Source organism: Panthera leo, chromosome A3, assembly GCF_018350215.1.
Source record: "Panthera leo isolate Ple1 chromosome A3, P.leo_Ple1_pat1.1, whole genome shotgun sequence".
In the NCBI taxonomy this organism is placed as follows: domain Eukaryota; kingdom Metazoa; phylum Chordata; class Mammalia; order Carnivora; family Felidae; genus Panthera; species Panthera leo.
This window is the reverse complement of record NC_056681.1, coordinates 31,653,581-31,680,769: the sequence shown is the minus strand read 5'-3', so window position 1 is coordinate 31,680,769 and position 27,189 is coordinate 31,653,581. Positions and strand designations below refer to the sequence as shown.

The 27,189-nt window shown below is 38.1% G+C and overlaps 1 protein-coding gene across 3 annotated transcripts in view; it reads left to right on the top strand.

Moving 5' to 3' along the window:
* Positions 1 to 27,189, top strand: part of GPCPD1 (glycerophosphocholine phosphodiesterase 1) — a 68,267-nt gene that overhangs the window by 33,748 nt on the left and 7,330 nt on the right. For 2 of the 3 annotated variants that reach the window (XM_042931568.1, XM_042931570.1), the window contains exons 13-20: positions 496 to 573; positions 1,303 to 1,342; positions 2,739 to 2,800; positions 4,493 to 4,558; positions 6,101 to 6,237; positions 6,748 to 6,883; positions 7,312 to 7,472; positions 12,931 to 18,914. In XM_042931568.1, the coding sequence (XP_042787502.1) occupies positions 496 to 573; positions 1,303 to 1,342; positions 2,739 to 2,800; positions 4,493 to 4,558; positions 6,101 to 6,237; positions 6,748 to 6,883; positions 7,312 to 7,472; positions 12,931 to 13,120 (870 nt within the window). In that variant the 3' untranslated portion in view covers positions 13,121 to 18,914. Of the gene's footprint in view, positions 1 to 495; positions 574 to 1,302; positions 1,343 to 2,738; positions 2,801 to 4,492; positions 4,559 to 6,100; positions 6,238 to 6,747; positions 6,884 to 7,311; positions 7,473 to 12,930; positions 18,915 to 27,189 lie in introns of those variants that run through there. The other variant, XM_042931571.1, reaches the window with a different exon arrangement.

Sequence of the window (27,189 nt, the reverse complement as noted above, 5' to 3'; positions counted from 1 at the left end):
TACATATTACTGCTTAGCGCTAATCAGACATTTGTTTCCCGTGACCATTGATTTCTGTGGCTGTTTTTAACCAACTTAAGTATAAAAGATTGAGAAAAGTTTAGAAATTTACTGACAGAAATTAATCCTTACATAGTACTTGTACATGTTAATTGTGTAGTCATGTAACATGGATATATAGGTCAAATAAAATGTGAACAGAATGACAGGAAGTAGGGGAAAATAACTGATTTCTGGCTTTGTTCTCTGTGTCTTCAGGGCCCTATCCTCCCCCCAGCTGTTATTTTCTTCCAGGCACTCCCACCTACATCAAAAACAAAAGCCAGAATTTAAGAGCTGGAAGGTGGTGCTAAAAGAGAGGAGCTCCCCTACGTGGGCTCACTGTGGCCACTGAACAATTACTCTCATCATTCACTAAGTTGGGATGTTAGGCCTGACTAGGGTCAACATTAAGTAATAATTTGAGGCTTATTTTTCTCTTTATTTTCTTTTTAGAAATTTGATGCTGATCCAGTTGAATTATTTGAAATTCCAGTAAAGGAATTAACATTTGACCAACTCCAGTTGTTAAAGGTAGTCACAATAGCATACAGTGTAAATGATCTTTCAGTTTTAGAACGACTTATGCTTATTTGTTTATGGTAGTGTTCTCTTTGTGCATGGAGATGACTATATATTTAGCATGTATAGAGCGTATGCTTTGATTTTCTGTTCTGTTAGGAAAAATGGGTTTGTGCTAATCCATTTGTCTTCTCTAACAGTTTCCATGGACCCCACTGTTTCTGCATATGTGAAGGGGCTTGGCTCTAATCCTTTGTAGGTAGACCATAAGGGCTAGCCCTTCTTTCTCATTCGTAGTCTCAGGTCGCCTCTGGTCGGCATTAGCCCTTCTTTATCTAACTGTCTTTATTTTACAGTTGGCCTTTTATGCTGTCCTTGGTTTTTATATTTCTGTTACTATCTAAGCTTTGTGTATCTTTTATACCGTGTAATTTTATATGATGACTCTTCCTGTTCTCGTTAGATACCTAAATAAATGGTTGATTGAATATAAACACTTTCTTAAGAATTTTTATTTATATTCTTCTCCCCTACTTGGGTATTTGATCATGATCTGATGTGTATGTATGCACATATAAAATATATACAGTTGTTAGTGATTATTCTTACTGACTAATAATTCTACATTTTACAGTTTTCTTTAACTTGCTAGCTTTTCAAGTTACAGTTCTGTTAACCATACACCTTCATAAACTAAGACTTTTTTTCCAATTGCATTTTGTGTGTGTGTGTGTTTTCTAGCTCGCTCATGTGACTGCACTGAAATCTAAAGATCTGAAAGGTATGTACCGATATGGAAGCGCTGTTTTCATAGTTAACATATATATGGTATTTCCTTATTCTTTTTAACTACTGTTGGTCATTTTAATGTGTATAATACTGGGCTATCTAAATAGTTTTATAGATATGAGGTCTTTACGTATATTAATTTTCAAATGCATTTATGTCGTGTGTATAGTAATGACATGTTTTTACTGTTACGAGTTTTCTTAGCTTGATCATCAAAGTTCTTTATGATTTTGTACCTATCATTCTTTTCTAAACATTCTTTTTCTTTTCTCTTTCCAAACATTTGTAACCATGACAAAATAGAGGAAAAATCAAGTATAGAAGCTGGATCCAGAACCAGGAGTCTGAATCCAGTTCTAATATTTACCTACTGTAACCTTGGGCAGGTTACTTTAACCACTCTGTGCCTCAGTTTCCCCAAAGCTTGTCCTGCCTGTGGAATCCCTTTGTAACTCCACTTTATACTCTCATAGAACTTTATAGTTTGTGTCATTCATTTGAAATTTAGTGGATCCTTTTTTTAACCCTTTATTCTGTACATGTCCTGTCTCTTCAACTAGAATGTAAACCTCTCTAGGGTGGGAAAAATGTTTTTGTATTCCCTGAGACCCTTACAGTGCTCTGTATATAGTAGGTGCTCGTTAGATGTTTACTTGCAGTTGTGATAACAGGATAGTTGGAATGCCTTTATGAAGAAATTGTGAAGTGCTAAAGACCAAAGTGTATCCCTAGAGCATAGATAGGACTTTCTAAGCTTTGTAGCTATTTCATGACTGTTAAAAATAAAATATATTTTATTCATTTAATTTATTAGTATTACTTAATATTTACATGGAAAATATTATATGACTTTAGTCTTTGTAATACACTTCTGTTTTTTTTAAGAAAGGAAAAGTTGAAAAGTTTGATATTAAATTTTTTTGCCCTCTTGGAAAAAAATTCTTACATGTTTTGAGATAAAATTTGAATTAAATGGTATTGGTAACAAAAGCACAATAGTAGCTTTAGATTCTCTTAATTTCTAGCTTCTAAACTGATTTTGATATTTCAAATAGAAGCCTTAGCAAGAGGACCCTGCTGTTTAATTCCATTGAGAAATAACTAATCACTGCTGGTGATTACTTTGTAAAAGTAGTAAGAAATAATCACTGTTGGACTCTCAAACTTGGTGTTTCTATGAAATGTTGCAAACTAGTCTTCATAAAGGATGCTTATTTCAAAATGGAGGTTTTATAAACATAATAAATATACGAGTTTTCAAAAAATACTGCATAAAAAGGATCTCCTAATTACCTCTACATCTCTTTCTTTGTCCTAAGAGTTTAGGAAAAGATCTTAGTGATAAAATGGTGTTTTATCTACTGAGTTTTTATAATTTAAAATTTCAGAATCTGTGGTTGAGGAAGAAAATTCTTTTTCTGAAAATCAGCCATTTCCTTCTCTTAAGATGGTAAGTTTCTTAGGAAAACTAGCACAAGACTTACTTCATTCATTCTGTTATAACTTGAATAATTTATTTTGGGCACTAACAAGGCTGTGTCAAGGACAACATTTATAAAAACTTGTTATTGATTCCTTTTAGAGAAGATACATTTTTGGTTTGTGTACCTATCCTACTTTTTTTTTTTTTTTTTTAAGAATAATTCACCTGCTCAAATGAATAAAAATGCTCACCTCAATGGGTTAATTTGGTAAGAATAGGAAATTCACACATTTCTGTATATAAACAAGAAATAGAAGGCACAGAAAAAAGGGGTGAGAGGGACATGTGATGGTGGGAGAGGTATTTTTACAATGTTTAAAACTGTTCCTGGGACATCTGGCTGGCTCACTTGGAGGAGCCTGCAATTCTTGATCTTGGGGTCGTGAGTTCTAGCCCCACGTTGGGTGTAGAGATTATTTAAATAAATAAAAACTTGAAAAAAAAACAAACTGTTCCTTAGCGTTTGGAGAGAAATGAGATTGTCCAACCAAAGAAAATGAGTACCCTGGTTACATAAAATGAGACACAAATTTCGAGAACTCCCCTGAAAAAAACATAAATACTAGCATGAGGATTTAAAAACTAGACACAATTCATACAGGAATCCCTTTAATATTATCAGGCAAGCCTATATGGATGCCAGGCACTCCTTGGTCATGCTAGGTCTGCTTTTTTTCCCACTGGCTCCATTTCCTAACTTCTGCTTTTCTCCATTGTCTTTTTCTGGTGATGTCAGGTACAGTAGATATATCTTAGGCAACAATATATCATTTCAGTTTATCATGATTATTCACCCTGCAGAGGAAGCTACCAGAGAGCTCCTAAAGTGGACATTGTTGTAGTGTGTTTAAAACCTGATTGGAGTAATTTTTCAGTTATTTATGAAGCCCAGTTAAGTTACGTCATTTCTTCTAGTTCAGAATTCTGAAATCATTTGGTTCTGAGAAATCACATGATTCCTAGACTTGTGATTAAATACAATTATTAAAAAATTGTGTATTAACAGTTTAACGTTTATTTAACCAGATAAATTAAACACACATTTATTCACTCTGTCACCATCGCTGTAATTTAATCACAGATGTTTTAAAACCGAAAAAGGCTAATAAATACAATCCTAATTTAAAGGAGAAACTTTGATGTTTAGGAGTCTTAACACGAATATACAGTATTTTCCTTATTTTTCTAATTTTGTATTAGCTCGGTAACAGTGTGATAGGTACATTAAATAAAATAAGGCTAAAGATACCAGAGAAGAAGGTCAAACAGCCACACATGAAATTGTTTACAAACTGTTTAAGGTACTTGTCATGCAGCTGGTTAGGGCAGACCCAAGATCCCTGATGGCGAAAGGACTTTAGGTTAAGGATGTGTCTTTTGTAGTGGTAGTGTATCTGCCCTCCCAGATCTTGCCATAGACCACTGCTTTTGCTGCTTGATCTCTTGTTTAACTTAATCACCAACCGTGTTGTAATTCGGGGTATGGGAAAAGATAGTGGTTTATGCCGAAGGCACAAAACATTTTATCCTTACTTAGTGATATGTTTTACTATCGGTTGCTTTTTGTAGTAATTCTGTTTTCCTTTTTTTCTTCTCTTATTCTACCATTCATCTCACCAAAAACAAAACAAAATTCACCTCCAACAAACAAAACTCTAGGTTTTAGAGTCTTTGCCAGAAGATGTAGGGTTTAACATAGAAATAAAATGGATCTGCCAACAAAGGGTAAGTAATCCTTGACGTAACACATTCTTCTTCCTCTTTCTGCCCATTTCTTCAAATGCATTTGTTCCTCTCTCCTTGTTTTAGTGGAAAGGTAAGACTGAAATCTTACTCTGGCTTCTTTCGGCAAGCACAGTGCTTGTTGGACCTTTTTAATAAAAGCATACTTTATCCTTATATGTGAGTACTTGAAAGGAGTGATGAATGTATTGTAGTATAAATTTCAGTTTCAACATGTCTCATGTGGATATTAATATGGTGGTTTCTGGACATACTTATAAAATGAACAGTGGAAACTAAGAACTTTATATAACTGATGAGTTTTTATTTTCTTATCCTCCATTTAAACATACATTTTCAGTAATTTCCTAAGCAGTTTTCTGTTAAGTGGCAATAGTAGCTAGTAATAGTTAACCAAGAAAAGAAATTTTCTGCAGGTGTGTTTTAGATCAGTCACAGATTTAGACTTTTTGCTGTTGTTCAACAGTTGTATATTGAAAAGCTGCTATGGGTGAGCATTTTGAGCATTTTGTTGGTGCTGGGTTCAAGTACTGAGCAAAACAGAATAAAACTTGCCTTCTTGGAATAGTGTAGTTGAGGAAAATAATTCACTATTGAATATATCAGATGGAGATGTGTGTAAATGGTTGGGATGTATGGTAAGAGGGTTGTTGGGGTGGGGAGGGCACTGTAAGCGGTTAATTCAGGTATGATTGGGCAATCAGAGCAATATCCTAGAATTTGTTTTGATCAGAATAATCTACAACTGCCCTCAAATCATGCCTTCTAAGTAGCTGTTAATGATAAGCTGGTCCTGGTTAACATAGTGATTTTTCTTAATAAGTGATTTTTAGTTTTCTGAGCTCTTAGGGTTATTTTATTTTATTATCATTTTTTTTCAATATATGAAATTTATTGTCAAATTGGTTTCCATACAACACCCAATGCTCATCCCAAAAGGTGCCCTCCTCAATACCCATCACCCATCTTAGGGTTATTTTAATGACTAATATATAAAATGCCTAATATTTGAATATCAACAGGACTCTTGGTATCTTAGCTATATTTAGAGACTATTTTTATTACGTGTTGAGGGTACTTGATATGCCTTAGAGCCAAAGAATGAGATTTTTAACTAGTAATTCATAATTACCTGGACTTTTTGTAATGAGTTAGCAAGTGAAGTAGAGTCCTTTTGTCTTACAGTTCATGAAGATTATATAAAAATATTTTAAAGTTAGTAAGGTGCAGATTTCCAGAGTTCTGGTTTTTATTCTGTTAAACTTATTAAAGCAAAAGTTTAATGATGATATAATCACTTTGCATATAAGTGTCTCTACCTGAAATATGACAGCTGCACCATCACTAAGCAGCTGTGTGGTCTTGGGCAAATCACTCAATCTTTTCAAGCCTTAGCTTTCCTCATGTAAAATAAGAGTTGGGTTAGATGTTCCCAAGATTTTTTTTTTTTTCTTTTTTTTTTTTGGCACTGTGATCCTAGGATATTTAATGGCCTTTGTTTTTCTGTTTATTTTTTCCATATAGGATGGAATGTGGGATGGTAACTTATCAACGTATTTTGACATGAATCTGTTTTTGGACATAATTTTAAAAACTGTCTTAGAAAATTCTGGGAAGAGGAGAATAGTGTTTTCTTCATTCGATGCAGATATTTGCACTATGTGAGTAATATTAAATTTTTTTCACTTAGACTCTTAAACCGTAGCTGGGATTTAGGGACAGAGGTTGTGATTGGAGGTTGGGAAGTTGCCCAGACTTCACCCTTCACTTGTCCTCTCAGTTAGGTTCTATATATTCTCACACCTCTTCAGAACTACCCTCTACTCCAGCAAACCTCACACCCACAGGGTCCTAGTACCTCATACTCTGTGTTCATTTTATAGGCAGGTAACATCCTCCTTACCAAATATAAACCCTCAAGGGCTTTCTTGTTGGCCATTTCTGAAAATATTTTAGCTTTTTTATAGAATAATTAAAAAGTTTTCTTTTATTGATTGAAAGATGCAATACATGTTAATGGTGATTATAGCTCAGTAATGGGATTATGCTCTTTTGGTGGGGGGGGGGGGGCGGGGGCGGTTTCTTTATATAGTCACAGTTTCCTAAAATTCTAAAATGATATATAAGAATTATCTCCCTGATGAAAAGTACTTTCTTATTGTCTTCTTTAGGGTTCGGCAAAAGCAGAACAAATACCCCATATTATTTTTGACTCAAGGAAAATCAGATATTTACCCTGAACTCATGGACCTCAGATCTAGGACAACCCCCATTGCAATGAGCTTTGCACAGTTTGAAAACCTACTGGTAAGTTACATTTGAATTTTTTAGATTTTAATTTTTTAAGAAATGTCTTAGAGCAGTAGTGAATAAGTTTTTGTGTTATTTTACACATCTGATTGGTTAGTTTTGACCCATGTGTAGCAAGCTGATAGCTCTACTTAAAAATGAGGATATTAGATCTCAAAATAAAAAGCAGTTAAATGAACATTAAAGTATTTTCTTCCAGGCCTAGGTTAAGTAAGTTCTTGTAGTTTAGTTTTCTGAGTGGATTTTATGAATCATCTAAAATGGCTAGACTGTAGACTTTTTTGATACATAAATTGCAAGAAAAAGTCCAAACAGTTTTTTCCCTGTGCATTCTACTTTGGAGAACACTGATGTAGAGTACGACCAATTAGTATTTGCAGTTAATAAGTTACTTTCTCATGAGTAAATTATTTTTCTTCTTTTAGGGAATAAATGCACATACTGAAGACCTGCTCAGAAACCCATCCTATATTCAAGAGGCAAAAGCTAAGGGACTAGTCATATTCTGCTGGGGTGATGATACCAATGATCCCGAAAACAGAAAGAAATTGAAGGAGTTTGGAGTTAATGGTCTAATTTATGATAGGTATTTGTCTTTCATGAAAAGTTTTCATGTATTGTTAGGAAAAAAATAGTTATAAAATTAAAAATAATATTAAACTTAGTTAAAATTCTGTAGTTCAGCCTGAGGTTTAACATTTATTTGTAGAGTTTTTCAAACTTTGGAGTATAGCACAACCACTTGGGAAGCTTGTTAAACATTCAGATCACTGGGCTCCATACCAGATGTACTCTTGTCTTGGTTGGGGGGCTCTCTCCCCCAGATGCTTCTCTCTCTCCACCAACTTTCTTGGGGGTCTCATCCAGTTCTGTGGCTTTTCATACCTTTATTCTTAAGTTTTATATCTCCAACCTTTACATCTCAGACGTTTCCCCTAACTGCTTAAACTTTTGTATCCAGCTAGCAACACCTGTTCTTTCTGTAGACTTCTGATTTCAGTATGACAACTCTGTCTTTCCAGCTTCTCAGGCCAAATCGTTGGAGTCTTTCGTGACTGTACTTAAACTCATACCCCAAAACCAGTCAGACAGAATCTTGTTGATTCTGTCTTCAGAATCTACCCTGAATGTATCCACTCGCCACACTTGCTATAGTCAGTCTCCACTGAGAAGGACACCTCATTTCTCACGTGGATTATTGAAGTTGTCTGCTCACTGGCCACTGCCTTTACTCATGCCTCCCTGCTCTCTGTTCTTAGCACAGCAGCCAGAGGGAGCCTGTTCTAATTAAAGTCAGATCCTATTACTGCTTATAACTTGCACGGTTTTCTGTGTCACCTAGAGTAAAATCACAGGCCCTTCCAAGACCCTGTGTGAGCGGATTCCATCTCTTTTCCCCCCTCCCCCACCCCAACACGCCCACATAAACAAGCTCCGTGAGGACAGGCTCTTTGCCTGTTTTGTTCACAATTCTATCTCTAAAAATTAGAATAATGTGTGATACACAGTAGGGGTTCAAATATTTGTTGAACTTTTTTTTTTCTTTTTTTTTTTTTAAGCTCCCTAGGTGTTTCTGATGTAAGTTTGAGAGCCACCAATCTGATAGATGAAAAGATTGCTTAATATAAAGAAATTGGGGTTAGAAAGGATGTCATTTAGTCCACTGAGGGGTGGGCAATCTTACTAATACTTGAGCAACATCGTACAAAGAGTAAGTGATGAAATTCTTACCAGGCTTGTTTTAAAAAATACTTTCCTTGGGGCGCCTGGATGGCTCGGTCGATTAAGTGTCCGACTTCAGCTCAGGTCATGATCACCAGCCCCACGTTGGGCTCTGTGCTGACAGCTCAGAGCCTGGATCTGGCTTCAGATTCTGTATCTCCCTCTCTCTCTCTCTCTGCCACTCCCCTGCTCATGCTGTCTCTCAAAAATAAATAAACGTTAAAAAAAAATACTTTCCTTGATTTTAGTTCACTTTACTGTTTGTCCTGTATAGTTGTATCACTTATAATAGACCTTTCCAACTAGTTCAATGAAGATAAAAATTTTACATCACTTATATGAGACATTTCCAACTAATTAAAGGAAGATAAAATGTTTACATTAATCATTTGAAAGAAGTGCTGGCTTTAGCAAAATTTTGGAGAATATTTCTTTCTTTGAGGAGAAGGAAGGGATGATTGCAAATATTTTCAGGCAAGGAAATGTATTGTGAGACATACCATGTATAATAACTTCCCTTCATCTGAAGGGCCTTACTTAGAGCCACATTGTGACATGTAATGGAGAACAGGAATATACTTTGTGATAAAAAGCCCCCAAGAAAGAGAGTTCTTCCTGGCTAAGGATCAATAAGAGTACCTTTTTTAAAGTTTATTCATTTATTTTGAGAGAGTGAGAGAATCCAAAACAGACTCTGTTGGGGCTCGAACTCATGAACTGTGAGATCACCACCTGAGCTGAAATCAAGACGCTTAACCAACTGAGCCACCCAGGTGCCCCAATAAGAATGCTTTCAAAGAGGAAGTGTTGAGTTGGTTTTTGGGAGTGGCTAAGTTTGCTTTGACAGGATTTGAGTTTCATGCAGAAGCAATAGCATGACTCAGGGCAGGACTATGTTAAAGACATTGAGGAGATAGCTCAGGGTGGGGCTCCTGCTAGGATCTGTTAGAGTTGGTGTTTACCCTTGAACTTTTTTTTTTTTTTTAACATTTTAATCTGAGAACTACATATATAAGTATGTATGTGTGTTTTGTATGTGTATACAAGATTTACAGTGAAAACCAGCAGTCCCCTGTGCCTGTTATCCCTTTCATTGTTTTTAGCTGAGTTCCTGTGCCCTGATGTTTTTTAAGCTATTTTTTTCTGGTATGTAATGTGCTTATGTTACTATTTTTTTTTTTTTTAATCATCAAATTTAGACATTGTAGAGAAGTTTTTGAATGATTAGTGATTTGGGAGCCTTTGATTTATTTTACATTGGGGAGAATTATTGGTAAGACGAGGTGTTTTAGTGGGTCAAAAACCGATTTAGTCTCCTTTTACAAAGGTATTAACACACCGTAGATTTTACATTTAATCATGTTTTTGCAATACGTTATGGCATATAAAGAGCTGTGTTCGATTTGGTGATATTTGGAGTTTTTGCAGTTGTGATAAGATGACCTTTAATTTACCTTTCTCAACTGGTTGTTTCTCATTTTGGTATGTGGCAAATATTTGCCAAATAGAGTAATTAGGCAATGTTCCTATTTTTATAAAATAATTACTGTACCTGCTCAAATGGTTAAAAAATTAAAATATAAATTCAGTAACAGACACGCATGTTAAAGAATATTAGCATTAGATTTGAAGTCTGCCGTTTGCCTCTCCCTAATTCAATTCCCTTATCTCCTCTCTCAGATACAACTTTATCAAATTATTATTCTCTTTTTAAAAATTTTAAATTCTTATTTCGATCACTAAATAGTATCATTTAGTTTCTCATGGCTTTAGACTTTATTTGTACTTTTTTCCCACTTGTTACAATGTTCTTAAAGTCCGTCTGTTTATCGTGTATAATTACAATTTATTCGTCTTTGTGACTGTGTAATATTCGTGGCTATGTCTCTACCACCGCTTATTCTACTTGAGAACATTTAGGTAATTGCCAAGTTTTTGCTTTTGCAAAACTTTTGCTTTTGCTTTTGCTTCCTATCATCCTGAGTGAAGACTGCTCCCTGACCCTTCCTGTGTCTACGCTTCCATTTCCTGTGGCCCAGATATTTTTTGCTTTATGGTTATTTTTATGGAACACACCCTTCAGTAACTTCTTAAGAAAGGAAGACATGGAAAGTAAATGTGTGGTCTTGCATGCTTGGAAGTATTGTGGCTGGGCATAAATTTTCATGTTAGAAACCATTTTCTTTCAGAATTTTAAAAGCATTTCTCCGTCAGCTTCACAGTTTTCAGTGTTACTGTTGAGGAGTGTGAAACCATGTTGAATCTTGTTTCTGCACGAGTGGTTTCTTTGTTTCCTGTCTGGAAGCTTGGAGAGTCGTCTTTTTGTCACCAGTGTGGTAAAATTTCATAGAGATGGGTCTTGTTGTGGGTCTGGTTTCATCCCTTGTGGTGGGCACATGGCAGCCCATTTAATCTGTTGATGCGTGTCCTTGAAGATGCCGAAAATTTTGTAAATTATTCTTTGGTTTTTGTCTCTCCCATTTTTCTGGGTTGTTTTTTTTTTTTTTTTTTTTTTTTTCCCTTTATAAAAGAAATCCTTTAGTTTACATAAGACACACTCTTGGACCAGGCTTCTAATTCTTATTTTTTCTTCTGTTTTCTGTCTTTGTCTTTTTGCTCCACTTATCATCCACCCATTCTCTTGACTTTTTTGTGTCTTTAATTTCTAAGAACTGTCTTTATTCTCTGAATGCGCTTTTTTTCCTCTATATATAACATTCTGTTTTGGCTTAATGAACTATTTCTAGGAAGGCATCAAGGACTTTGTGTGTGTGTGTGTGTGTGTGTGTGTGTGTGTGTGTGTGTGTGTGTGTTTGGAATTTTCTTCTCTTTGGCTCACTATCTTACATGTTAGAAGCTTTCCTCAAGTTGCTTAGAAACCCTTGACTGCTTCTCGTGATAAGAAATAGGGATCTAAAAAGCTTGTTGGAGGCTCTGAGTGTGTGCATGGGGCGTGTTCACTTGGATTTCACTGTGGGATGATGTGAGTGGCCTGTTTGGTCATACTTCTGATGTCAGTAGATTCAGAACTTTACTTTTTGACTGACCAGATTCCTCACAGAAGAATCTATATAAACTACCTAGAGGATCCAGATCTGGCTCCCAGGGTTCTTGGGAATCAGGTAAGGGACGAGATTGGGGAAGGGAAGGCATGTCTCTGAATTTTGCATGTGTGATATGTGTGGACTGTCTCCTGGTGCTGGTGGCTTTTGTAAAATGCCCAAACCCTTACCTGGTTGTCTTGTCCTCCATTCCAAGACATTTCCTGTTAAATTCTTGAAATACCAACCTCAGGGGTGTGGGGCAGCCTCCATGGCAGGAAGTTAGGAAGGGAGATGCTCACTGCTGCTCAGGCCCTCACCTCATCTGCCCTGTTTTAGTCTCCCCTCCCCCTAGTTCTAGGGGGAAACGGGTGCTGCTTTTAACTCTGCCTTCTCATGGTTTCCACTACTGGCTTGTGATTTGGTGATTTGGCCTTTTCCGCTCGGCTAACTGAAATACTTTGTTATTACTTACACATCTATTTCCCAGCTCCCAAAACTGTGTTACTGTGTCTCTTTGTTTCTGTTTTTCCCTGTATGCATGGATTCTTTTTTAATCCCTTTATTTTCTTTTTAATGGGATATACAGGGAAAGTAAACATAGATGCTTCAGTTCAGTCTTCTGTCTTGACCCAGAGGTCACTTCTCATTTTCTTGGAAATTGTTTCCTGCTCTGATACCACAACGACCTCTGTCATCGCACCTCACGTGAGCTGCCCGGCCCTCACGTTTAGGCCTGAGAGGCCGTCCTCTCTCTGCTGATGGGCAGTGCAGTGCTGGCATTGTCACATGGGCTTTTTCTGGGCTCTCAACTGTGAGTGCGTGTGCCTGTGCCACACAACTTCAGGACAGTTCTCAGTGCACATCTTCAGTGCTTTGAAGTCACAACTGGGTATGGATTCCAGCTCTGCCTCTTCCTAGCTTCCCGTCATAAAATAAGGCCTTGTCGATTGATTCGCTTGGAGAGAAGATACCTGAAGAATCAGTCACTCAGTAAACTACAGATTTATTTCATTTTCTGTTTCAGTTGCTTTATAATCAGGCTTTTTCATCACGGGCCCAAAAAGAAATGCTGTTATTCCGCATTATTAGAAAGATGGAGAAGTATTTTTAAACAGAGCTGATAACTTCCATCTTGTAAAAAGTTGGGGGAGGGTGTGCTCCTGTACTATGAATGTTCCAGGCGTTCTGTAATCAAATTCTCCTGAAAAGGTTAAGTCAGGTCTTAAGGGAACCATGAAATTACACTATTTTATGTGTTTGTTGTTTGTTTCATCATAGGATATATGATTGGATGCCTGAACAGCCAAATATATTCCAAGTGGAGCAGTTGGAACGCCTGAAGCAAGAATTGCCAGAGCTTAAGAGCTGTTTGTGTCCCACTGTTAGCCGCTTTGTTCCCTCATCTTTGTGTGGGGAGCCTGATATCCATGTGGATGCCAACGGCATTGATAACGTGGGGAGTGCTTAGTTTTTACTGGGCAGAGGCCCTTTTGGGGCACGCACCACTGTTGTGGGGGTTCACTTTTCATCACTGAGCATTGTTTATCTATGCCTTCTAGGTTTCTCAGTCCAATGAAGCAATAATGAAGTATTTTACTATTTCACTACAATTCTTGCTAGAATTTCAAGTATGCTATTTAAATCATTTGGCCAGGTATAATTACCAGTCAGTCTCTTTACAATGAGAAAATTTATTGGTTGGCAAACATTTTAAACTAAATATGTAAACATATAATGTTAAACGTCCATTAAAACCATAGTGCTTGGAAATTAACTATATAAATATCTTATATTTACAGTTCTTACAACTTTCATTTGATCAGGTCTGAAATATTTAGCACTTGAGGAACATGACTATGCATAATTATACCTGACCATGGAAAAAATAAGTACCTCAAATGCATGCATTTGCACTGGTGATTCCAACTGCACAAATCTTTGTGCCATCTATGTATATATGTATTTTTTACATGGATTGACATGCACACACACCATTTTCATTCAGTATGAACCTTGAGGCTGCTGCCATTCTCCCACTTAACCAAACCAATGCCTGTGTAAACAGCCTGGAGGTGATCCTTGAAAACTTGTCTCATAAGTCTTTCAAAAGTTGTTTTGCATAAATGTTAAAGTTTCAAAATGCTGCAGGGTAATTTAATGTATAAAATATTAGAAGTATGTAGTGCATACTTAATAGAGTAGGCCGTAATGTGTAAATTCTATTCCATGCATGCTTTAGGTTTTAAGCATGAGATTGTACATGTTTACTGTAAGTCCTTGCATCTGTGGTGCTAGGTGAGTGTGAGAAGGTGTCAAGGACTGAAAATATTTTGTTGCCTAAAAAAAAAAAAAAAAAAAAAAACCTGTTTGTAGGCATTTTAAATATGCTTATTTTAAGTGTCTCTCACTACCTATTACACACCGTTGCTCTGTGGGTTTGTTGTGTGTGCGTGTGTGTGTTGTACAGCAGTTAAATCTCCATGCAGAAAAATAAATGTCCTGAATTCTCACATTGGTATTTTTTATTGGTTAATGTATATCAGGCATGTAACTTATTTAGGAAATGTAGACGATCCTTCTAAATGTATATGCATGTATTTAGGATTATACTAAGGTTTCTTTCCTTAGAGGCTGATTGTTTTGGCGTTAACTGTAACTTAAGAATGAATGTTGAATAAAATACACAGATTTATTTTCCTCCTTTTAAAACAAAATTTCAGGAAGGTATTACTTTTATAGACTTGGTTCTCTTACTACGAGACATTGGACTCCTGCTCTGAAGTAATGCCCTACTTGCATCTACCTTTTACTGCATGTTCTTCACTTAAGCAGTTTAGTCATGCATTGACACATTTTAGTACTAGCTGAGAATCCTAGCTGAGAACCTAAGACTTGGAATTACATGGTGTATCTTTTTATTTTTTAAGCCAAACAATGCAGTTTTGGTTCAGTCTTAATCGTGTGAAGATAGGCTTTGAAATCCTATGTATGGTGTTGTGCTGTAACACTGATATTTAATGGAAAAGAGTTTAGGAAATGCAGTCTTCTGCAAGTGTTCTATATACTTTTCCCACACTGAAAGATTTTCCAACACTTTGGTGTGACTTTGGTGTGAATTAGGCAGTTTTAGAAAACTCCTGAAAAAATTCATTTTGTCTGCAGACCTGTGTACAGTACAGTGACCGTTGACCTTATGGTAACTCGGTTAGCTGTAGGTGTGCGTTTTCGGTCCTGTTCACTTGCCCTCCTCCCCTGTGCCTTTCCAGTCCCAGGGCAGTGCGGCTCCATGTTGAAGACTCAAGATCGTAAAGGGAAAGGAGAGGTGGGAGGGGCGGGGGGGGGGGGGTTCCTGAACAATGTAATTTGCAAAGAGCTCGCAAGGACTGCTTATGACACAGAAAGAGCCTCACTGCTCACTTCCTTTGCATCCCTTCCTGACCTTATAAACCAGGGTTAGTAGAAAATTAAAGCATAGCAAGCAGTAGCTCCCCCACTTTTCTAGGACTAAGTCCAGGCTTCCATACCACTAGCCGTTGCCCTGTGCAGTGCTCTGGCCACACTGTACCCACTGTGCCCACCATTCCCCTGGCCACGCCATGCTCCTACACTATTCCCTGTCTGTAGCCGTGCGCCCTGTGCCTGGAAGCCCTCTCCTCCCCACAGACACTTTCGCCCTGCCAGACTCTTTGCTCCTTGAGCCATCGGCCTCTCCTCTGAGTCCTTGCTGAAACTTGTTCAGAAGGGATGAGTCCATCTTTTACTCCATAGCCATGTCCATACCTGGATCATGCCGTGCATTCTAGGTAGGCATGGTGGTTTGTCTCACCAGGCTACAGTCTCTTCAAGGGCAGGGACCTTGGCTTTTTATTTCCACAGTGCATGGAACATAGTAGAAAAATGTTGGAATTATTGGGATAATAATTTGTATCAAATGTCCTTTTGAATTAAGAGATTTAATTATGTTTACTAAGAATGTAAACTTTGGCTTACATTTTGACAGTGGAAACAGTTTGTTGATGTCAATTTTCAATGTAGAGGTATAATGTTAAAATCGTTTTATATTTTCTGGAAATTGCAATGTTTGATAAAATGCCGCCATTGTTCTCTGGTGTTTTCTACTCTCTGGAACTCTGTACTGTAACTGACTGGATGTGAATGTGAGGAATACAGTTCATTCCTGTGTCGGTAGTGCCTCAGGGCTACCACAGCCGCTCATTACCTCACTGCCATTGTTCCTTGTGTCTCCTCTCCTCCCAACCCCTCCCCCCCCCCCCTTAGGCCTACCTCAGTACCCCTTTCCTTGTCTGAAATGCCTTCTCCATCTTCCTTCAGTGTCCAGCTCAGGTACCACCTCTTCCATAAAACTTTGCTCAGCTTCTGATTGGAATTATGATGCAAACAAATGCGTGCAGCCTCTAAATCTCACTGCTTCGTTTTGTAGCTGGGCCAGTAAACCCAGAGAAGTGAACTGACTTTTTTACCAGGTTGGGACTAGAACTGGGTTTTGTGATTCCTAATCCCGTGTTCTTGAACTATGCTGCCTTCTGAATTCTCGTGGCGTTTGTTAGCATGTGCTTTCTTACCGTCTCTCTATGTGCCTGTTCTATTTCCCTAAGATTGTAAGCCCCTTAAGGGCAGGGACCTCTTTGCATTTCTAGCACTACTATAGTGTTCCATACTTAGTCATGAACTAGACAAATAAATGGCGGTGGCAACGATCCTAGTTTCCTAACTCAGATTGTTTCACAGTATACATACGGTTTTGTACGGCATGCTTGGCTATGTTGTCTGGAGTGTGTGTGCTCGTGTGCATGCGTGTGCATGTGTGTTTGCATGTGTACTCTGCCCCAGTTGCTTGGGGTCTCAGGTGGGTTATTGTAAACCAATTTTCTACTTCATGCTAAGTGAGGACAATTATGAGACTGAGTGGAAGATGAGGTACAGGTCTCCCCCCCAGGCCCGGCTGCCCCTTCCTGGGGAGTACACCTAAATCCTGCAGCTGGTGGCCTGATAGGGCAGGGTACGTGGCCTTGGATAGGACTTGGGTGACCTGCAGAGTGGCTGTCTCAGTCCCGGTGGAGTGTCATTGTGTTTTGTGCCTTGGCTCTTTCTCTTCACAGCTGGACCGCATTTCTGTCTTTCACGTTATCACTGGCTTGGTATTCTAGGTTGGCAGTGGAGTCCTGTTCATTTAGATTTGGCTACAGCCGACTCCTTTGCATTTTCGGTTTGGATTGTGTGGTGTTGGGGTAGGAAGCAAAGTAAACACAGGAGGAACACTGCATTATTTTGGTGTTCATGAGTGGAAACTTACTCAAATATCTCAGTGGGTTTGCATAGTTTGAGAAATAGATTCGAAATGTTGAAAATGCAAGAGAGCATATGATTAAGACCGTACAAGTATGTGTTAGAGATGAGAGAAAGAGGTTAAGTTGAAACAAAGCTCTCGAGCCCTTGCAGAATGGGGTAGAGATCAGGGTGGTTGTGAAGCCACTTTGGGGCATAATCATTGTAAACTCAGGCCAAGGTAGTATTTGTAGTATGTTTAGGGAGAATGAAGAAGCTATCCTGACAGTGTGGAGGATATTTTTTTTTTTTTTTTACTGATTTTAAAGGGAAATGAGAAAAATGCATTTTAAAATAATGAGGAAAGTAGTATTAGTACAGGAGTAATAAAAGAAGTACAGAGATTAATTTATCTAATCTTGTATGAAATTGGTCCAAGCATACGTCTACCTGTTTGCTCAGAAAACAAATGCAGACAGGATAAGTGAACTTCTGAAACTAAACTTGCAAAGCCAAACTATGTAATGTCACCAGAAGATAACTAAAAGTCTAGCAAATGTTCCACCCCATGGCTTCAAGTGTCTGCAGCCCAGACTTCTGTAAGCTCAGATTCACACATCCAGCTGTCTGTGCACATCTCTAGTTGAAGGTTGAATGGGCACCTCACACGTCATGTGCCTCCAAAAAACTCTTCCTCCTTCCTTCCGCTAAAACTTCCCATTGTACCTCCCGCAATGATCCGAGTCTTAGTAAGTGACATCCAGGAGTATTACACTAATCTCTCGTTACCAGGAAGAGAAAAATCATGGAAGTTTATGTTATGGTATGTGATAGGTCAATTGCCCATTTGTTTTTAATTAAAAAAAAATCTTGCACATATTCTTTTAATTGCATAGAATTACCTTATCAAGTGCCAGAAAAGTCCCCTTGGGATTTTGATCAGTGTTGGGTTGATTTTCTGGATTAACATGTGGGAAGGATTTAATGTTTTACAAGTATGAAGTCTATCCAGAACATAGTGTGTGTCTCCATTTTTTTCAAGATTTTTACATCTTCCAGTAAAATTAGTTTTTCACATAGGTGTTTTAAACTTTTTAAAGCTTATTCTTACATTAGAAAAACTTAATAAATTTGTTTTTAATTCCTATTTTCCGTAAGTATGTTCTTCAGTAATCAGTTAATTTTGGTTTACTGCTCTCATCTGTAGCTACTCTGCTGAATCCGATTAGTCAAAACATTTTGTTATTTAACTGGGATTTTCTAGTTGATCATATTATCAAATACGTTTTCTACTTTTTAATGACAGCTTTCTCTTTATCTTGTCTTACTTCAGTAGCTAATAACAATTGTAGGCGTCCTTATTTCTTTACCGTCATGGGAAATAATATGATGGCTGCTGGAGTTTCTAGTTATAGAGGTGACCCTTACGAAATTAAGGAAATTTCTTTTTCTTCTAGGTTAGCTAAAGGATCCCTTCTCCCCAGCCCCTACCCACCCCCAAGGAATAGGTGCTGAATTTATTCTGTGGGTTTTTGAGGAGTTAGAAAACAATCATAGTTCTTATTTTATCTGTTAATATTAATGGAGTGAATGATGCTAATATATTTTCTAATGTTGAATTACCCTTCAATAATTGGTGTAACAGTTATTAATGTTCTTTTGACAGTTATTGACTGATTTGTTTAGGATTTATTATCTGTGTTCATTAATGAGATTGACTTTGTTTTCTTTTGCTATTTTTGTCTAGTTTTGGAGACCATTAGGATAATCTTATAAAGTCAGTTGAGTAGCTTTTCAGGTTTTTCTGTCTTTGGAACAGTTTATGTAATGTTAGTATAGTCTGTTCATTGGCACTTTGATAAGTACTCCTATAAAACTGTGCATATTTTGAAGTATTCCTACCCTTGCAGTTACTTCTTTAGTTAGAACCTGTTAATGTTCTCTCTTTTTTTTTTTTTTTTTTTTTTTTTTTTTTTTACTTTTTAAAAAAATATTTATCTTGAGAGAGAGCATGAGCAGAGGAGGGGCAGAGAGAGGGAGAAAGAGAATCCCAAGCAGGCTCTGTCCTGTCAGTGCAGAGAGCCTGATGGGGGCCTGATTGATTCCAGGAACCATGAGATCATGACCTGAGCTGAAACCAAGAGTTGGATGCTTAACTGAGCCACCCAGGTGCCCCTCTCTACTTTTTTTTTTTTTTTATTAAATTTATATTTTTTGGGCACATCAGCTAGTTTTCCTAGATTAAAAAAAAATTACTTGTACATCCAGCTGTATAGTGTGTATATATTATACATTATATACATTATAATACTAAATACTGGATATCATAAGTGTATGTAAACATACATACGTGTATATATGTATGTGTGTATATATGTATGTGTGTGTATATATATATATATATATATATATATATATATATATATATATGTATGTATGTATTTGTATATACTTCCAAGAAGTCTTCCAAGAAACAATCACTTTTTCTTAATATTTTCTTTGGTGTGAAGGGGTGAGTTATCCTTGATTAGATTGCTAAAGATCTACTTTTTAAACTAGGCTTTACTAGTATTGAGCAGTGTTTGTTTTTGTTTTTGTTTTTTTCATTAATTACTCTTAAATTTAGTGTGCAAAATTTTACCTAATGTAGATTTATTTGGTACCTTTTCTTGGGTTGAACCTCCCTCAATACTATAACAACATAATAGAGTTGGCCTTGGAAAAATACTGTTGTTGTTTTTAATGTTTTAATGTTTATTTCTGAAGAAGAGAGCCATGAACTGGGGGTGGGAGTGGCGAGAGAGGGAGACACAGAATCCGAAGCAGGCTCCAGGCTCTGAGCTGTCAGCACAGAGCCCGACACATGACTCGAACCCATGAACTGTGCAATCATGACCTGAGCCAAAATCAGATACTTAACTAACTGAGCCACCCAGGCACCCTGGAAAACCATTGTTTTAATCAAAGGGGAACAAGAATTTTACTTTTTGAAAAAAAAAAAGTCTATACAAGGAGCTATTGTTTCTATCATGATGGAAGTATGTATAAAGTGTGAACCTTATGTTTTAGTTTCTAGCTAGACTGAGGGCTTAGGAGAATAAAGTAGCTTCTGTCTTCAACATGCTTATTACTTAGTTGAGGTATAATGTATGTTTTAAGATTGTAAAGCAGTTGTCGAAGAGGGCAACAGAAGGAAAGTAACTAAGTGTTAGCCTGATATTAGCTCATTTAATGACAGATAAGTCCTACCACACTTCAGCCACAGTGACTCTGTTCTGACCTGTTTTGGTTCTCCTAATAGAGATGTGATTTGAAGGTAGGATTTGAAGGTAGGGCTCCTTGGCTAAAAACACTTAAGATGCCTGTCAGACGTGTAAGTGGAAAGGTTGTGTGTGTGTGTGCACGTGTGTGAGTGAGATGGTTGATTTCCTCAGTGTTGTATTCCAATTGTTTGCTTCCACTGTATCTCATTTACACTTCTTACTGAATTTTTAAATATTAAACTATATTTTTCATTTCCAGGATTTCTAATCAATTCTTTATGTCCATCTGATTTTATTTCATTACTTCCCATTTTTATTGAATAATTTGCAGTTCTTTTTTTTTTTTTTTTTTTTTTTTTTTTTTTTTAGTAGAAGTGTAACTTCCACTTATCTCTTTAAACATTCTCAACCTATTTAGTTTTACCCTATACTTTTTAGGCCTTTCTGAAACGAATTCTTTTTCTGATTTTGTTGGATATCTTTATTTGCATTGAGTTTTCTGGTGTGGTTTGGAGTTTTGGTGCACGAGCTCATGCTCTTGTTTCTTTCCCGCTTCCAGCTTCTCTCCTGGTCTTGTGGTTGGCTCCCTTAGGAGTTCTGGGACCTCAGTGTAAATCCAGGTATATGATTGCACCTGGTAATTACTACCCAAAAGGAGAGTGGGGACATTTGTACTCCATCCCAGAGTCTCTTGGTAGCATCATTTTGATTTCTTGTCCAAGGAGTTTTTTCTATTTTATTTTATACTTTTTTCCCCCCTCTTTTTGTGATTTGCCTATTTTTCCTGTGTATTTGTTTGGTGTTGTGTTTTGTTTTGGCACAAACTCACCAAATCATCATCCGGTGCTAAAAATTCCCACCATCCCAGAGGATTGTGATACAGGTTCCTCCTCTCCAGAGGGGACCAAAGTTCGTGTGTGTGGTGTATGTGGTGGAGGTTTATGGGTGTCTAGCTTCCCAGCACCCACCTCCTATCTCCTGAGAGCAGTATTTTGGGGGGTTGTTCTCTCTCCTCTGTTGGGTACAGTCTTTGGGGACCTGTAAAATAAAGCATTCTCCTTTAGCCAAGGGGCTAGGTGCATGAACAAAGGCAGACCAACTGGACCCTGTCCTGCATCATTGTCTATTAATCAGAACAACCATAGAATAGAACAAGTGCTTAGACTGTTTCCTTTCTAGAGCAACTCTAGTACCTACAGCGAAGCCCATAGAATCTTCCCGCTTGCCCCTTCTGACCTCTGCTAAGGCCTTCCCTTCAGTTATGTGAGATCACCTACATCCCTCTAGTGAATTCCTTTCTTCTAATATTAGAGGCAGGTTTTGTTGCTTTAACACCCAGGAAAACTTGACTGGTAGACCATGTACCCTTACACATGTATATGCACCTACAAGCATGTAAGTGCCCAAATATAATTTTTACATACTATGCTTTGCAGTACAGCAGCCTGCATTTTCCTCACACACGTCAGACCCTCCATGTACTTGGCATTAAACAAGCAGTAAATAATTCGAGTAGGTTCTACTCTGACTTGGTGTAGGGATAAATGAACAACGGGTAGGTCATATCTTAGTTAACCAGGCAAGTGTCGTCTTGCTCCCGTGAAAACAATGTGGCTAGAGTGGCTTTATCCAACCTCATGGATGCTCTCCTTCCCCTGCTGCCTCCCAGCCTTTTCTCTGGCCATTCTCAGCGCAGGCCCTCCTCTCCTGTCACATTTCTTTCCTCGCTGTCAGAAAGCTCTTATGTTCTCTCTTCTGGGTGTTTGCTTTTGCCGTATTTTATTATTTCACTTCTCCCTTCCTGCATGACCACCTCAAAGGCCTGAAGTGTTTTCTGAATTCTGAATAGCCTACAGGGCAGTGCCCTTTCCCCTGCCCTGAATTCCCCGAGTAGCTAACTGCTGTTCACTTCACAGTTGCTTGCCTTGTTACTTGTGTGTCTGAGTCCAGGATACAAAGAACACTCTGACGTTGCTTTGATGGCACGTCAGAGAGGCTTATCTCAATGCTTGGTACACATATACTTGCTTTCTGTCTTTTAAATGCCCATCATGGTGTTATATGTGCACTGTTTCATCCACTAAGCAGGACCCCACACACACACAGGAAATTTATTTCATTACCCAGCACCAAGGGTGAAGAAGCCCGCTGCCCCCCAAATGATTTGATTCTGCTTCTGCCTCAGAAACCTTGTGAAGCCAGTTTTTTCTATGGCTGGTTCTAGTTCTTAAGGAGCTGTCAGAAACTCTTGTGCGTTATGAATTGGAGAGACCAAGGTGCTGTATGTCCTCAATGACTAGAGCCTGGACCTCTGGTTACAGATGTGGTGGTGGCCCATAGGAATGTCTTGTTTGTAGGGTACATGGACATCTTTGTTCACCTAATAAATTTCTTGTTTTGGTAGCATGACAGACTCAGAGACTTTAATTTCTGAGAACCAACAAAAGCCAAAATACACCTACATCAATCAGAGGTGATAATAGTCTCTTGAAAATTTCTCAGATTGCCAGGGGCTCAGCAATATAGTAATATTTAAATACTGAATACATTTTATAACATGTGAAATCGTTTCATAGTAATGTCCCTTAGTTAACATCCATAGGAAATGAACTGAGCTGAATATATGAAGTCTCCTCTGAGAAAAGTTAACTAATAGTCTGAAGATGAGAATGGTAAGTGGCTGCTTTCTGCCAAAGACAAGCAGGAAGAAAATATTTTAAAAATTGGAACAGAGTTCATATTGTCAGTAAGGAAGGGTTTCCTGTTTTAAGTTGCTAAACACGAACGGGTAGCAGTCAGTTAATTAGTGAACTAGTCAGGACTAGAACATTAAAATGTCAAATGACCCATAAAACGAGCATGAACAATGACTAGATATTCTTCTGGCATATCTAAGCCATTTTCATGGTTTCTTTAAAAGTTAACATACACTTACCAGTCAGCCATTCTACTCCTAATTGTTCACCACAAGAAATGAAAGCCTGTGTCCACATGAAGACTTGACCGTTCATAGCACCATATCTGTACCAGCCCCAAACTGGAAACAACCTATGTATCTATTAAGCGGATGGATGCAAAAATTGTGGTATATCCATAGAATAGAATGCTTTCATCAAGACAAAAGAGTTCATGCCACATAAGCCCATTTATTTAAATTCTAGAATACAAGAACTAATGTAATTAAGCAAATCAGTGATTCAGAGGAATAGGGGTGAAGTGGGGAGCGAGGAAAGGTTACAAATAAGGCTTGGGGAAATTTGGGGGAGTGATACGTTCAGTATATCGATTGGAAGTGCTTGTTCTTAAGAAAAAAATTATTCTTTGTACCCCAGCTCCTCCTGGTGCACTAGTCATGCTTGGAAGATAAGCCAGATCTCACAAGAAAGTCTGTTAGAACTGACCCCAGACCACAGCCTATTGCTATAAGGTAGCAAAGTATATACTTTGACTCTCGAGAGTATCCACTGTGTTCATACAGGGAGGCAAGGAGGTAAGGGTTGTTCATATCTGAACTGTCCAGCCCGCTTACCAGTGTCATTTGCTGGTGGTGGCAGTCAAGGAGGGTCTTTGCCCAAGATACCAGCCTTTCTGCCCTCTGGCTCCATTGATTCTCCATTTGGGAATTTCAAAAAGCATTCTAAAATAAGGGTCCAAATAGATCCAAATACTGTTTGGCTTCGGTAGTTTGGAACCCACACTCACATAGCAAAAGTGAATATAACCTGGGGTTTTCATATGAAGGGAAGACACTAGTCGAAATCAAATGGTAGGAAAACAATTTTTTTTTCAATTATTTCCAAAGTGATACATGTTCATTATTTTAAAATGGAAAATAGAAGTAAACAAGAAACACAGATATTATCCACAAGTCTATGACCCAAATACTACTATTATTGTAATTCCGTATACTGTATACTTCTAGTCCTTTTTCTGTGCATGTAGTACATTTTATTTTTGGTAAAATTGTAGGTCTTTTTTTTTCATTTTTTGATTTAATATATAATGAAAAATTGGACTCCTTCCAGAAAAATGGAAGAGACGGACTTTCCATATTCCTGCTGTTAGTGCAACTGAAAACCTCATCAACATTATATGTAACACAAACATAAGACTGAAAGGCAGAGGGAAGAAAGATGGCTAGGGACCTTGGGACTCAAGGAACAACACGGTGGTGAGTTCCCTGGGTTTTCTTTTTGCTTCAGCTATCCCAGAGAATACTGGAGAAGCTGGCAACGAGGAAACACCGAGTGTAGAAAACAACAGCAAAGCTTGCTCTCTACAGCCACAAAACCAGGAAAAGGAGAGCCTAGCAAGACAAATCTTTTAGGCAATAACGGCTCTATTCCAATCAAATGCCATGGGAAAGACTGCAGCCCCATCCTCCCCCTGCAACCAGTAAAGGCCAGGTGGAGAGCCTAGATTCCACCCATGCCAGGCTAAAACTGCCCCGCCCCCCAATCCCTGACAGGACTGTGCCAGAGAAGGCCTAGAGGGGAACCTGTACTCCACCCTCACCTGCAGTCGTGAGGCACCCTCCCCTTCCCTCCCGGGATGGAGGCAAAAGAGACCCAGGAGAATCAGGGTTTTTACCACCACACGGGTAATGAGGCAGCTCTGGCTACAGTGTTCGTGGAAACTACACAGGGAGCCCAGACTTCATCTCCTTCCTGTGGTAACAAGGTGCCTCCCTCCCCGCCCCACGCCTGTCCCCAGTGGGCGGTGTCAGATGAGGTCTAGTGTGGAGCCTGAACTCCCAGCCCTTCCAGTCTCCAGGGGCCGACAGGAACCTTCTCCCTGGCAGTAATGAAGCAGTGCAGGGGCAGAAGAGGCCTGTTAAAATACAGGATGTAAATAAGGTCCAGAGTCTTGTAACATACTGCTAAAAATGTCCACCTACCATAGCAAGCACTAGGAAGATCTCAAACCACGTGAGAAAAGACGATTGTCAGCACTGAGGTGACACAGACACTAGAGTTATCTGTGAATGATTTTAGAGTACCCCATCACAGGAATGCTTTGACAAGCAATTAGAAACACGCCCGAAACCAATGAAAAATACTCTTAGCAAAGAAGAACTGCATACACATTTTAGAACTATGAATATAAACAAATTTAAAAACTCAACAGCAGAATAGAGAGGACAGAGGGAAGAATCTGAGAACTGGAATATAGAATAAAGATTACCCAATCTGAACAGAGAGAAAACGGACTGAAGAAAAAAAAAAAAAAGAACGTAGCCTCAGGAGCATGTGGGACTAAAGCAAAAAATAAAAAAAAATCTAACATGTCATCAGAGTCCCAGAAGGAGAGGAAAAAAGAGGGTGGGGCTGAAAAAAACGTTCAAAGAATAAATGACTAAATTTCCCAAATTTGGGGAGAAAACCCCATAAACCTAAAGATTTAAGAACCTAAGAAAACCGCATACAAACCCAAAGAAATCCACACCAAGACATCATAGTCCAACTCCTGTAAATTAAAGACAAAGTCTTAAAAGCAGCAAGGGAGAAATGGTCCATCACCTACGGGGGAAAAGCAGTTCAAATGCCAGCACATTTCTCTTCTGAAACCATGGACGTTAGAAGGAACTGACATTTTCCAAGTGCTGAAAGAAAAGTACTTCCAGCCCAGAATCCTGTATGCAGCAGAAATAATATCCTCCAGAAATGAAGGGAAAATCAAGATATTATCAGATAAAGGAAAAGTAGGAAAATTTGTTGCCCAAAAAACTACCCTGAAAGAATGACCAAAGGGAGGTTTCTAAACAAAAAGTAAATAATGAAAGTAGAAATGTTGAAACACCAGGAAGAAAAAAAGAACTTGGGGGGCACCTGGATGGTTCAGCTGGTTAAGCATCCAACTGCGGCTCAGGTCATGATCTCACTGTTCCTGAGTTCGAGCCCAGTGTCAGGCTTTGTGCTGACAGCTCAGCGCCTGCAGCCTGTTTTAGATTCTGTATCTCCCTCTCCTTCTCTGCCTCTCCTCTGCTCCTGCTCTGTCTCTCTCAAAAATAGACATTAAACAATTTTTTTAATTAAAAAAACTTGGTAATAGCAAAAATATAGGCAGATACAATAGAATTTCCTTCTCCTATTGAGTTTCCTAAATATCATTTGATACTTGAAGCAAAAATAGCACTAATGTTCTCAATGTATGTTGAAATATTTAAGACAGTTATAAATGGGAAAGAGAAAATGATGTAAAGGAAATGTTTCTACACTCAAACTGGTAAAATCATGGCCCCGGTAGACTTTGATAAGTTATGTACATACAAGGGAATAAGTTAAGTAACCACTTAAAAAAAAAGCTATACAAAGCGATAAACTCAAACGCTATAGACAAATAACAATGTGATTGTGAAAAATGTTCAAGTATTCCATAAGAAGGCCGGAAAAAGAAAACAAAGGATAAATAGAAAACAAAAAATAGCCAATTTAAGCCTTAACATATCACATCATGATATCAATAATCACATTAAACGTGAACACTTCTAAACATACCAATTAAAAGACAGATTGGCAGAGTGAATTAAAAAAGACCCAACTATATACTATGCACTTCAAATACAATGATGTACATAGGGTGAAAAGAGATAAACCCTGCAAAAGTTAATCAAATGCAAGACAGGAATGACTCGATAAAGTAGACATCAGGGCAAAATAGCCCAGAGTAAGAGGGACATTTACAAAATGAGAAAACAGTCAACCCACCCGGAAAACTCAGCTGTACTAAAGATTGTGTATATATCAAGCAGAGCTACAAAATGTGAAGTAAAAACTGATAGAACAGAAAAAAGAAATGGACACGCAGTTATACTTGGAGACAACAATATCCTTCTCTCAACAACTGATAGACCAACTAAACAGAAAACGGCAGGATATGAAGAATTCAACATCACCATCAGCCAACAGGATCCAGCCGACATTCGCAAAAACATTCCACTGAACAGCAGAACACGCATTCATCTAAGTGCCAAGAGAAACGACATCCT